This window comes from Prunus persica, chromosome G2 (genome assembly GCF_000346465.2).
Source record: "Prunus persica cultivar Lovell chromosome G2, Prunus_persica_NCBIv2, whole genome shotgun sequence".
Taxonomy (NCBI): Eukaryota; Viridiplantae; Streptophyta; class Magnoliopsida; order Rosales; family Rosaceae; genus Prunus; species Prunus persica.
The window spans coordinates 2,722,196-2,734,918 of record NC_034010.1 but is presented as its reverse complement, the minus strand read 5'-3'; the positions used below and the strand labels follow the sequence as shown (position 1 = coordinate 2,734,918).

At 44.3% G+C, this 12,723-nt stretch overlaps 1 protein-coding gene across 1 annotated transcript; it reads left to right on the top strand.

The window, feature by feature from the left end:
• LOC18785847 (probable glycerol-3-phosphate dehydrogenase [NAD(+)] 1, cytosolic) lies at positions 7,637-12,514 on the top strand. Its single transcript, XM_007217909.2, has 5 exons — positions 7,637-9,285; positions 9,704-9,925; positions 10,642-10,889; positions 11,851-11,990; positions 12,110-12,514. Exons 1-5 carry the CDS (start codon positions 8,625-8,627, stop codon positions 12,234-12,236), a joined length of 1,398 nt encoding a protein of 465 aa, XP_007217971.1. The 5' UTR covers positions 7,637-8,624; the 3' UTR covers positions 12,237-12,514.

Genomic DNA, 12,723 nt, shown 5'->3' with positions numbered 1-12,723 from the left:
AACGGATAGGAACCTGGATATTTCCCGCAGGAAACATGGGACCCCCTTTTAAGAAACTCCTGGCGCACCTTGCGTCTCCCTTAGGACGCTTTTTTAGCGGGCTGCGTCTCCAAACGGACGCTTTTAGTCGTCGCCATGCGTCTCCCTTAGGACGCTCCTTATGGGCAACTGTGTGACTATCCTGCCTCCCTTAGGAAACGGATAGGAACCTGGATATCTCCCTTAGGAAATTCCTGGCGTATCCTGCGTCTCCCGAAGGACGCTGCTTATGGGCAAATGCGTGACCATCTTGCCTCCCTTAGGAGACGGATAGGAACCTGGATATCTCCCTTAGGAAATTCCTGGCGTACCCTGCGTCTCCCGAAGGACGCTGCTTATGGGCAAATGTTGTGTTTTGTGGGCAGATGAGACATTTAGGAATGAGAAACTGAACTTATATTGATATTCATAAGATTATAGTCCTTTATTCGAAAATGGAAACAACTTGGTACAAAACTTAGAACTTCTAGCAGCCATGAGGAGGTGCTATGGATAATACTTTCGAAGATGGTGAGCATTCCATTGTCGTGGTATTTCCTTCCCCTCCATAGTGTCGAGTGTGTAGCTTCCTCTACCCCCAGACCGGCTGATCTTGTAAGGACCCTCCCAGTTAGGATTCATCTTTTTCGACCCTTGCCTCGGTGTAGTAATGAAAGCCTTTCTTAGCACGAGGTCGCCTGGTTGAAACTGTCTGACCTTAGCTCTTTTATCATGGTAAGACTTCAACTGCTGCTGATAGGAGGCGACCCGGATAATGGTCTTCTCACGTTCGCCTTCAAGTAAGTCGAGGTTGAGCCTCATCTGCTCGGAGTTCTGATCAACACTGCCCACTTCCAAGCTTATGGAGGGGACAGTGATGTGAGGTGGTATGATCGCTTCTGTTCCATAGGCGAGGGAGAATGGGGTTTCACCAGTCGATCTTCGTTTGGTGGTGCGATAAGCCCATAGTACTCCGAGGAGTTCATCCACCCATTTTCCTTTAGCGTCTTCTAATCTCTTCTTTAGACAGTCCAATATTATTTTATTGGATGCCTCGGCCTGGCCGTTGCCTTGAGGATATCTTGGGGTAGATAGATGCTGCTTGATGCCGTACTTTTTGAAGAAGGCATTGATCTGCTTGCCGATGAATTGCGAGCCATTGTCTGTAACTAGTGATTGTGGGCAGCCAAACTGGCAGATGATGTTTTTCCAGATGAATCGCTCTACATCGGCTTCTTTAGTATAGGATAGAGCTTCGGCCTCGATCCATTTAGTAAAGTAGTCGGTGGCGACGATCATCATTTCTTTCTTGGCGGGCGCTGGTGGCAAGGGACCCACTAGGTCGATGGCCCATTGCATAAACGGCCATGGACTGTTTTGCGGATGATAGACTTCGGCAGGCAGATTAGGGATTGGCTTGTATCACTGACAGCGATCACACTTCTTGACATATTCAGAGGAGTCGTGACGCATGGTAGGCCAGAAGTAGCCTATGTTTAGAGCTTTTTGGGCGAGCGACCTGCCCCCATAGTGGTTGCCACACTCGCCGTCGTGAATTTTGCAAAGAACCTCAAGTGTCTGAGGGTACTTTATGCAGGTGAGATGTGGGCCGGAGTACGATCTGCGGATGAGCTTGTTGCCGTGCATGTAGTATCTCGCGACCTTCTGCTGGACTTTTCTAGCTTCGGACTTGTCCGTTGGCAGGTTTCCATTCGTCAAATAGCCGATGATGGGGTCTTGCCAACTGGGGTCCTCGTCAATCTGCATGGTATCGATTAGCTCTATTTCTTCAATGCTTGGTCGGTCAAGGTGTTCGACTGGGATGGAGTATCTGAACTGGGTATCCAGCGCTGATCCTAGGCTTGCTAGTGCGTCTGCATGAGCGTTCTCTGCCCGGGGCACTTGTTGGATGGTGAAGGTGGGAAATGCCTTCAACAGCTCTTGGACTTTATCAAGGTACAAGATCATCCTTGGGTGCTTTGCCATGTATTCACCTGAGGCTTGATTCGTGATCAATTGTGAGTCTGAGTAGATGGCTAGCTTTTTGATTGCGAGCCCTTTTGCCAAGCGTAGGCCGGCGAGCAATGCCTCGTATTCTGCCTCGTTGTTCGAGCCGGAAAGCCAAGCGTAATAGCTTGCTCCAACAGGGTTCCATCCGGAGTGGTGATGACGACCCCTGCTCCAGCTCCTTTTTGGTTCGACGCTCCGTCTACGCGCAACTGCCACATGTCTCTGGGTTGGCTAGGTTCTGCGGAGGTCCCGTCTGCTTCTGAACTTTCCTTCTTTTGGTTGACCAACTTCTCTTTTTCGGCTGACGGGGTGAATTCTACGACGAAGTCTGCTAAAGCCTGGGCTTTTATTGCAGTTTTTGGCCGGTAGAGGAGGTCATATTGGCTTAGCTCTATAGCCCACTTCATGAGTCGCTGAGAAGCATCAGGGCTGTGGAGGATTGATCTCAAAGGAAAGTCGGTCATGACGATGACTCGATGAGCTTGGTAGTAGGGTCGCAGCTTTCTCGCAGAAACTACAATAGCCAAAATAAGTTTCTCCAACTTCGGGTAGCGAGTTTCTGCATCGAGGAGAGCTTTTGACGTGTAGAATACCGGATGTTGGGCCCCCAGCTCTTCTCGGATGAGAGCTGAACTAATAGCTGAGTTGGACACTGCTAGGTATACAAACAAGTCCTCACCAGGGACTGGTTTTGAGAGCAGAGGAGGTGAGGCGAGGTAAGCCTTCAGACTCTGGAAAGCTACTTCGCACTCCTCGTCCCATTTGTCTCTTTGTCCTTTCTTCAAAGCTTTGAAGAATGGTCTGCACTTGTCAGTTGATCTCGAGAGGAATCGGTTGAGTGCCGCTGCTCTGCCCGTCAGACTTTGTATTTCCTTCACCGTTGAGGGCGATTTCATCTCGAGAATGGCTTTGATTTGGCGTGGGTGTGCCTCGATACCTCGTTGTGTGACTAGGTATCCCAAGAATCGGCCGGAGGATACACCAAACGTGCATTTACTTGGATTCAACTTCATGCGATACTGGCGGAGCAAGCTGAATGACTCAGCAAGATTTCCAATGTGATCTGCACGTTTTGGGGCTTTGACCAGCATGTCATCCACGTAGACCTCCATAGTTTTGCCGATCTACTCCTTGAAGATTTTATTTACAAGCCTTTGATAGGTTGCTCCGGCGTTCTTCAGCCCAAAGGGCATGACCTTGTAGCAGTAAGTCCCTCTCTCGATGATGAAAGAAGTTTTCGCCTTATCATCCTCGTGCATCAGGATTTGGTTATAGCCGGAGTAGGCGTCCATGAAGCTGAGCAGCTGATTGCCAGAAGTGGAATCCATGAGTAGGTCGATTCTCGGCAATGGGAAGTTGTCTTTAGGGCATGCTTTGCTGAGGTCTGTGTAATCGACGCAAACTCTCCATTTGCCCTTTTCTTGTTTTGCCACCAAGACAACGTTGGCAAGCCATTCTGAGTAGGAGACCTCTTCGATGAAGCCGGCAGCTAGGAGTTTGTTAATCTCGGCTTCGATGATAGCGACTCGCTCGGGTGCGAAGTTGCGTCTCTTCTGCGCCACTGGCTTGCACGCGGGGTTGACGTGGAGCCGATGACAGATGATGTTTGGGTCGATGCCAGGCATGTCTGATGGCGACCATGCGAACATGTCTTTGTTGCTATGGAGGAATGTGGTAAGCTCCACCTTTTCTTTTGGGCTTAAGCGCGAGCCGATCCGCGCTTTCCTGTCTGGCTGGTCAGGATCCAAGGGTATTAACTCGACGTCCTCCTCGGGTTTCCATCCTTCTTCCGGAAAGACCTCTGGACGAATTTCCTCGGCTTGGTCCTGACGCTTTGATTGCTATAAGATAGCATGATTCGGTTGCTCTACCTCTTCCAGACCTGCCTGGCTCACAGGAAGAAACTGAGCTTGTTTGCCTTTCTTCAGCCCTTGGGCGGAGCATTTCCTCGCTATTGCTTGATCGCTGTTGATTTGGCCGACACCGCCCCCAGGGATTGGGTACCGAATTTTCTGATGTGTGGCGGGGGTGATGGCATTGATCTTGCCAATCCATGGTCTGTCCAGGATGCCGTTGTAGGGTGAGACCTCATTAATGACCATGAATGTTTGCAGGCTGATCACAGGTGGGGAGTAGACGTCGAGGTCTATCGTGCCCACGGTAACCGTTGTCGCACCATTAAAGCCAGTCAGCGATCTAGCTAACTTGTTGATCTTTGTCTCCAAGCCCATCTGTTGGATGACCGCCAGTTGTAGGATATTGGCTGCGCTGCCCTCGTCTGCATGGATTCGGTCGACCATGGCCTGAGCGATTTGAATGCTGATGACAAGGGCGTCGTTATGTGGCATGTCGAGGCCGTTCAGATCTTTCTTTTGGAAGCCGATCACAGGATCGTCTTCTGCTAGTGGAAGGTCGGTCGAGACTTGGGAGATCACAGTGGCCTGTTTGATCTTCCTCTTCTTTTCCTTGCTGGTCAGCCCAGACTCCTCGGAGTCGGCTAGGATTGTGTTAATCCTTATGACCTTCTGAGGCGGCTCCTTGGCGGTGTCTCGATCTTCAATCCGTTGGATGGCCTGCTTCGCAACGAATTCAGTGCAGTGGCCTTCTCTCACGAGTTCTTCAAGATGCGCTTTCCAAGCGAAGCAGTTGTTCGTCGTGTGTCCGTGCGTCCCATGGAAGGCACAGTATTTACTAGTGTCCCTCTTGTCCGGATTTCCCTTCAAGGGTGGTGGTCTTCTTACCCAAGGTTTGTTCTTCACTTGGGCTAAGATTTGATGTATGGGGATGGTGAACTTTGTGTAGTTCTCTCCTGCCGTAGCCTCCCCTTGTGGGTGCGACCTGCGCTTGTCTTTGTTCCGGTTGTTAAATCCGTCGCCTCTTTGGCCTGCCTGCTTAGTTGGCTGATCTTCCTGCTTTGTAGACTTCTTTGCGGCGATTCGGTCGTCATCCCAGAGCGCGTAGCGTTCCGCGGTCGCGTAGACCTCTGCCAGAGTCTGGCTGGGAGTGATAGTCAGCTCGCGGTACAAGTCGTGCTCAGCTGGAAAGCCTTTCTTGAAAACGGAGGACGCGATTCGGTCGTCACATCCTACAATGTTCGCCTTTTCTGCCTTGAATCTCTTGATGTAATCTCGAAGGGATTCGTCAGACTTCTTGCGCAGGTTGTACAGGTGGTCGGGATTTTTCTTGATTGTCCGGTAAGAGGTGTATTCTTTGGTGAAGACGTAAGCTAGCTCCTTGAAGCTGCTGATCGACCTGGATGGTAGGGTGTGGAACCAGTCTTGGGCTGCTCCTCGCAAGGTTATCGTAAACACCTTGCACATTAGCGCGTCGTCAGCCTGGTGGAGGATCATAACACTTTTGAAGTGTTTTAAGTGGCTCCCGGGATCGGAATCCCCTTTGAAGTGTATGAACGAGGGCGTCGAGAATCGCTTCGGGTGAGCGGCCTGCTCGATATCGAGGGTGAAAGGCGTAGAGCTCACCTGGTCCATCTCCTTACGTAGTGAATCCTCGAAGCTTCCCCCGGTCTTCAAGTCTCGAAGTCGGTCATTCATGAGCTTCTCAACGTCCTCTGCGCACATTGCTAGTCGGTTACGTTGGCGACCTCTACGATATTGACTGACTTCCTCATTGTCCTCCGAGGGTCGACCTTCTCGCCTGGGCTGCCTAGTTGGAGTGTTGGTGGACTGCGCCTGCGAAAGATTCTCTGTAGCTTGTCGACGAGAATTGGTTCTTTGAGAGTGAGTAACGGAGCGTCTTTCCTCATGGTCCTCATTGTGAGGGTTGTCCAACTGGCCTCCCTGGGGGCCTAGCCTTTCGAGAGCGCTTCTCTGTGAGTTGACAGCTGAGCACTTTTCTTCGCGATCCTCATTGCGATGGTTGTTTGGCTGACCTCCTTGGGGGCCTAGCCTTTGATGTACATCTCCTTGCGGGCCCAAGCGGGCACGAACGTCGAGTCGTCTGCTGGCGCGTTCGTCCATCCTTCTCTCCTCGCCCGGTTGTCCAAGGCCAAGGTTTTGAGCAAAACTTATTTGGTTGATGAGCTGCCTCATTAGATTGCTTTGGTCATCCATTCTCTGAGCTAGCTGGTCGACTCTTAGATTAAGGTCTGCTTGACTTCGTGGATCGGGAGGAGAGAAGTGTGTGGAGCCCAACTGCACACGGGCTAGGTTTTCATTGGCGGTGTATGCAGGAGCGTGCGTCGCTTGTGGAGGCAATGGAGGGAATGCTTGGAGTTGCTCCAAGACCGGCCCTAGGTCGGCGGTAGTAGCGAGTCCATCTTGATGGGAAGTTCCACCATGTTCGGCGGCGGTGGCCGGTACGGTGGTGAGAGGTGGCGGTGCCACCATGTCGATCGCGGGATCGTGAGTGGAGTGGCTTTGGGTCGTCGCGGATCTAGCCATCGCGGCGGCTTTGCCTCTCGTCTTCTTACTTCCAACCATGGTTGTTTGGAAGGCTTTGGTGGATTGAAAAATAGGAGGAACGGATTCCTTGAGCACGCGTTGAGTATAACTCGCGCTCTCAATGAAAGCACCAATTTGTTTGTGCAAATAATCTCACGGGAGAATATTCGCCCAAGATTCCTTCGTCTTCTCCGCCTCTCTTTCTCCCTGCAAAACAGATCGGAGTAAAAGACCACACCCGGGGGGTGTCGGCCAAAGGCCCTCCGATGCCTAAGTCAGTTCAATCGGTCTTTAGAGAAACGATAGCTAAAATAGGATATGGGATGTGTTTATAATATAAATCGGGCGGCCGGAGACTTATGTAAAAGAGAGAAAGAGAAGAGGTGGCTAGGGTTTGAGAGGAATTTTCTGTAGAGATTTTAGTAGTAATTCTCACGTACCTCAACCATTGTGTGTGGCTATGCTTTTATAGTAGTCTCGGAGGCTAGGGTTTCTGAGGAATAATTCCGTAGATGGAAGGGAATTATTCCTCCCCTTTTTGGGATTGATTTGATTTAATTAGGGATTTGATTTATTAGGGTAAATCAAATCCCTAATTGTGGTAGGTATCAAATCAAATCCCGATTCAATTAGGTAGCTTCTCATTTAATTGGGGATTGTGGTAATTAACCAAATCAAATCTCAACCTAATTAGGTAACGTTCAATTTAATTGGATAATTTCCAATTAAATTGAGTAACTCCTAATTAGGTTGATTGACTCCCAATTTGGTCAAAAAATCCGCAAATGGTAAGAATTATTTGACCTAGGGTTTGATTTTATTAAGTTCCCACAGTTGGTTGAAGTCGTTGGTGGCGCACAAGAGATGGGAGAAGGTGAGAAATATATATATATATTTTAAATTTTAATTGTTTAAAAGATATACAATTTTTTTTTTATAATGATTTTTTTATTTTTAAAATACCCTTTAAAAGAAAAACTAAAATATCTTTAAAATAGATGAAAAATTGGACCATAATATTAGATGGAAATCAAGAATTTTGAAAAATTAAAGTGATATTTCTATTAATTCTTTTTTAATATGATAAATTGAAATTGAAGTATAAGTTACATTTTTATAAAAATTTCTATTTAAAAATAAAATGAAGTGTAAGTGGAATGATTACAAATTTTTTTAAAAAAACAGAAAAATAGGGAATATGTCACACTGGGATTTGTGACGACTGACGAACAGCACAGCCAACATTTGACAACGTGACACAATTACATGCTCAGCTGTTCTTGGAGAAAAACGAACGCTCTCTCACCCACCACCAGTAGAGTAGAGCGGCGGGCAATTTCTTGTTCTTCCTATTATTTACTTTGATTTTTGTTAATCCATCTACGTAGTTTTGCTTCGTTTTTCCCCATTCTCATTTCACACGCAAAACCCACATCAGCAAGCCAGCTTTTTAGCTTGATTTTTCTCTTTTGGTCTTTACTGTCAACCCCTGTAACAAAAAAAAAAAGGGTGTCAAATTCCAGACGCTTCTGCATATTGAGTAGAAGAAGACAAAGCCCAAGTTGATCTCACCGCGTTGAGGCATCGGCCGGCAAATACAAAGTACAGTTTGTTTCTTCTTCCCTTTACTTTTGTTTTGTCTGCGTAGTGCGCTTTTGCATCGACTGGTTTTGGTGGGTGGATAATCGAACTTGTTGGCTGATTTTTCAATGTTTTCGCTTTGCGTGTTTGAATGCAATCTTATGTGGTTTGTTGGTGAGTGGTGATTGGATAAGAAATTCTAAAACCCAATGAGGTAAATCGTTGTTGGTATTGTCTGTTGTTGTAGAATCTGAATTCTCTTTAGGGTCAAAGGCAGCTGGAAATTGAATTAGAGGGATTGTTTGGATTTTGGCGGAAAATCCCCTAAGAAAAATAAAAGCTTTTTCGATGTTTGTGAGGTGATTTCTGATTTGAGCTGTTCATTTGGCGGTGGTGTGAAACTAAAATACAAAATCAGAAGTGGGTTGTTCCAAATTAGAAGAGATCAGCTTGGAAATCGTCATTGCCAGTGTAATCTTTCATTTTTCTTCTTGGAGAGGATAATATTGGAAACTTTTAAAGTGTCTATGAGCATTTGTGCATGTAACTGGCTGTGCTAATCTTTAGTTTCTTGGAGCTGAGTTTATTTGGAGGAAGAAGAAGAAGAAGAAGAAGATGATTGGGACTTCTGATGCAGTGACCCATAATGCCTACTCAAATGGGTTGATTCAGCACTCAAATGATTCTGTTGAGGAGAAGCTTGATGAGCTTCGATGTCTAATGGGCAAAACAGAAGGTGATCCACTTAGGATAGTTGGTGTTGGTGCAGGTGCTTGGGGAAGTGTCTTTGCTGCTATGTTGCAAGATAGTTATGGTCACTTTAGAGAGAAGGTCCAAATAAGAATATGGAGACGACCAGGAAGATCTGTTGACAGAGCCACAGCAGAACATTTATTTGAAGTGATCAATTCAAGGGAAGATGTGCTGAGGAGACTGATTAGGCGGTGTGCTTACTTGAAGTATGTTGAGGCAAGATTAGGTGATCGGACGCTTTATGCAGATGAGTTACTGAAAGATGGGTTTTGCATCAATATGATTGACACCCCTCTTTGCCCTTTGAAGGTTGTCACAAATTTGCAGGAGGCTGTGTGGGATGCTGACATTGTGGTGAATGGGCTGCCATCAACAGAAACTCGTGTGGTATTTGAAGAAATTAGTAGGTACTGGAAAGAGAGAGTAACAATGCCAGTCATCATCTCTCTTTCAAAAGGTGTCGAGGCTGAATTGGAGCCTGAACCACGCATAATTACACCCACTCAAATTATCAATCGAGCAAGTAAGACTGATTCTATGTTTTTCTTTAATAGTTGGCAATTTTTGCACTGGTACCTATTTTTTACTTGAGTAATTCTTCTTGGTTGTTTTCTGTCTGTCTCAACATTCCTCTTCTCTTTGATGCTGATTTAGTTATTTGGTGTGTTTTATAATAGTTTCATTAATCTTGAAATTGTTTGGTTTGTTGCTACTTCTACTCGCCACTCCTCTCTTGAATTGAATGAAGGCCTTGAGATTCTTGGTGGGCTTTCCTCTGATATTATGAAAGTGATCTTTATTTTTGTTCTTATACAGTTATAGTAGTTCGTACATCATGGAATGCCTGTATGATTAGGGTAGATCTGCTATTAATTAGTTACTTGGCAAGGTTTTTTCACCCTGGCTATCCGTCTTTATCTAATATGTACTGTGCTTTGCAGCTGGTGTTCCAAATGAGAACATTCTCTACCTTGGAGGACCTAATATTGCCTCAGAGATTTACAACAATGAATACGCTAATGCTCGCATATGTGGATCTGAAAAGTGGAGAAAGCCATTGGCCAAGTTTTTAAGGCAGCCCCACTTCATCGTGTGGGACAATGGTGACCTTGTTACTCATGAAGTTATGGGCGGATTGAAGAATGTGTATGCCATTGGAGCTGGTAAGATAGAAGAGAAGCAAAGTCAACCTTTTTCAATTACAATGGATATGATTGCATAAATTGCATTTCATAAAAGTTAAGAAATTTGGTGGTTTTCTTCAATTTAACCCTTAATGGTTGGACAGCAATGCAAGTTAACACATACTAAGTACAGTCTTAGGTGGTGTAGTTTTCATAATTTAAATGGTGGTTTTCTTCAATTTAACCCTTAATGGCTGGACAGCAATGCAAGTTAACACATACTAAGTACAGTCATAGGTGGTGTAGTTTTCATAATTTAAATGGTTTGGGAGAGTACACATAAAACCTAAGAGGTACCACAATCATTCATTTGAAGGGGCATTACTCTTTGACGCTACAAGTTACGCTATAAGTTACCATGTTTGATATAGCACATATTAAGTACTGTAGTGGATGTGAAATAATGATTCAGGAAGTCTCATATATCTATAGATTCAGGACTAAAAATTACAAATTCATGATATCTATATATATACATATAGAGAGGGACACTTTCCAGATAAAATTAGATTTCCATGTTAATTGCCTGCTCTAGTTGATTCCATCTCATGTCAATTGGAAGGTGACCTCTTGCCTTGGATTGTCCTGCTTTATGTTATCCTGTGATGTTCTTTCATATGCTAGTCCTGTGATTTTATCATGCTATACTTGAAGGCTTTAATTTATTCATCAAACTTTGAATTATGCTTTAACAGGAATGGTAGCTGCGTTAACCAATGAGAGTGCCACCAGCAAATCGGTATACTTCGCACATTGTACATCAGAGATGATATTTATCACCCATTTGTTGGCCGAAGAACCAGAGAGGCTAGCAGGGCCTTTGTTGGCTGACACATATGTAACCTTATTGAAAGGTCGTAATGCATGGTATGGACAAAAGCTGGCCAAAGGGGAGTTAACCCTTGAAATGGGTGATAGCATCAAGGGCAAGGGTATGATTCAGGTACTGATCTCAATCACCTTAAATAATGGTGAAGTAACAACAAACATGAGCCTTTTTAGAATTATACTAGAACTGGTTGGATTACGAAGTTGAAGCAGGAAGAGAGGGGAAGGAGTGTTGAATACTTACAAATGCATTGAAGTTTGTATATCACTATTATTGTTTCATGAAATCAGGGGTGTGACTTGCAAACATGACTTGAATATAATGTGAAGCCTGCCTGATCCTTGTTTGCATTGATAAAGTTTAACGACAAGTCGTTGCAACTATAAATTAAAAAAATTCTAATCAGATTCTGCAGAGTACTTAAAAATAAAATAAAAATTCTGATGGCTGCTGAAAGTTCTCCTGACGAAATATTAAAAAATCTGGGGGAACATCTGTTGAGTAGCTTGAACTGGAAACTTTCATTGTTTATTGGATCTCATTGACTCTGTACTGTTAAAGTCAAACTATGTGTAATTGTAGAATGGCAGATCATGTAAGATACATAATTCTATACGATAGAAGCCAATATGTGGATTCCTTATACCAATTCCTCCTCTATTGTGCCCTACAAACTGTTGTTCTGGGTAATCCGTTTCAGAATTCTAATTCATTATTTCATTAAAAGCTAAATCAATTGCCGTTCAATTCTTATGTTTGGCTTAACCTGGGATAAGCAATCCACTTCTTTATTAATTTACTATTAGTTTTTGTGTTCAAGTTTCATTTCACTGGCTGTTTAAAATATGGGCACATTGCAGCTAGTGCTGTGTGAGCAATTTCACCCCCTGCACTACTCATGGAGTATGAATTTGTATGTCATGTGACTGCTTTCTCTTTTAGTGAAAGGACGTGGGGGCCGTCGTCTTTTCACAATAAAATTATATTAGCCGCTTGGAAGAGTGCCAATAAATGATTCAGGGCCAACTCTGTTGTAACTTCTCTGCTGATGATATTCCTACTTTTATTTTTGCAGGGGGTCTCTGCTGTAAAAGCATTTTTTGAGCTGCTAAGTCAGCCCTCTTTAAGTATCCTACATCCTGAAGAGAACGAGCCCATTGCTCCAGTTGAGCTTTGCCCTATCTTGAAGATGCTATATAGAATACTTATAATAAGGTATTGCATTTCCATAAAGTTGGTTGAAATTAGACCAGAAAATAAATCTATTGCTTTCTGACAATGTGAATTATTAGTAGAAGCAAAATTTAATGCTGTCTACTTATGTGAATCTTTAGGGAGTTTCCACCACAGGCTATTCTTCAAGCGTTAAGGGATGAGACCATGAATGACCCTCGAGATCGTATTGCGATTGCACAAACCCATGCTTTTTACAGGCCATCCCTTCTTGGCCAGAAGTTTTGATGTGGATATCTCTTTCTTTTGCATGTAATTTTATTAGTTCTCAAGTAAGTGACAAGATGTGTTGGTATTGTAGTTTTATGTAGCATTCTACTTGTGGGGGATAATGTATTAGGAGAACGCTTGGGCATCAGATGGTTTCTTTAATTGTGTATTGTTTAGTAGAAAATTTAGAAATCGATGGGGACAGGTCTTGATTCGCATACCACCCTATTTCGTTTCTCTCAGATTCGAAATAGGCTATTTAATTTAATTTAATTTTTTTAAAATGGGTTAGTTTCTACTTCTTGCTATATGCACTTGTTTAAGATTTTAGCAATCTTCTTGTGGCCCAGAACGCCAAATGTCTCCTAGTTTTTCTACTCTGATTTGTCATGTTTTTGCACGGTTCTTTAGCATATATGGGTTTTTTTTATTTTTTGAGCACTGTTTTTTTTAAAAAAAAAAAATTTCTTTTTATATGGAAAGATTCTGTGGCCATTGCTTGTAA